The 980-nt window shown below is 40.0% G+C and overlaps 1 protein-coding gene across 1 annotated transcript in view; it reads right to left on the reverse strand.

Annotated features, from left to right (window-relative positions):
* Positions 1 to 326: 326 nt before the first annotated feature.
* The window catches only part of LOC119345570 (transcription factor GHD7-like), a 2,530-nt gene continuing 1,876 nt past the window's right edge, over positions 327 to 980 (reverse strand). Inside the window, exon 2 of the mRNA XM_037615594.1 lies at positions 327 to 808. Coding sequence (XP_037471491.1) covers positions 494 to 808 — 315 coding nt within the window. The 3' untranslated portion in view covers positions 327 to 493. The remainder of the gene's footprint in view (positions 809 to 980) is intronic.

Here is a 980-nt window from a genome sequence, read left to right on the forward strand (position 1 = left end):
AGTGCCTCATTCGTACATATTGGAGGTATTTTACCTATGATAGGGCCTCAAATTAGTTAGCTGACACACAGCTTTGTAATATACATGTGGTTACAAGGTTCAACTCATATTTGGTGAATGAAATAGAATTTTCTCTCTCAAATAAGCATTGTACATATTTGGTGGCCGCGATGGTTTACTCATAACTCCCAATCCGTTTTCCACCCTAGAGAAGTCCTCAAGATAAAATAACAACTTTATACATAAAAAAGCTCGTCTGTATTTAACTTTGAGTTGGTGATGAATTGATTCAATCGGTTGCATACAATAAATACACATCTAATAAGTAGCTAGCCTCCTCAAATTACATGCTTAAATTAACATAAAGCATAATAATACTTGTTTCAATAAATACATTTCCTTTGATTGGTCCGCTGACCTTTTGAAATAGTTAATCAACATAACTCCTCCAACCGGTCAATCAATAACCAACTTATTTTACTTTGATGAAACACTACCGGAACCATTCGAGGTTAAGTTTACTAGGATCATAGGGCGAAGCTGGGGGTGATGGAGACACATCGGCTTCAGGTACCTTGACAAAGCGGCCATTGACCCGTGGCCTGAGCTCGGCGTACGCTTTTCTGGACTCGTAGCGGATTTGCTTGTCATATCGCCGCCTCTTCCTCTTCTCCCTGTACCTCATCACCTTCGCCTGTCTCTCCTGCATCATCGGATTATGGGCAGCTCCCACCATCATCTCTGTATCAATAGTCATGATCGTTGCATTGGTAATAGTGTTGGTGAATGCGCCCCCGCAGAATGGCACCTGAAGATCAAGAGGAAAATAATCATAAGAGTGCAGTTATGTACTTTTCTTGTGGGTAGCAGATATGTACTTGATATTCCCTGTTTATGAAGTATAGTTGGTCTCTTATTAACCAGAAATTGACCCGTTTTCATTCGGTGGTGCACTTGATTGTAACTGTTCTATTTTTTTT

Source organism: Triticum dicoccoides, unplaced genomic scaffold, assembly GCF_002162155.2.
Source record: "Triticum dicoccoides isolate Atlit2015 ecotype Zavitan unplaced genomic scaffold, WEW_v2.0 scaffold25206, whole genome shotgun sequence".
Lineage (NCBI taxonomy): Eukaryota > Viridiplantae > Streptophyta > Magnoliopsida > Poales > Poaceae > Triticum > Triticum dicoccoides.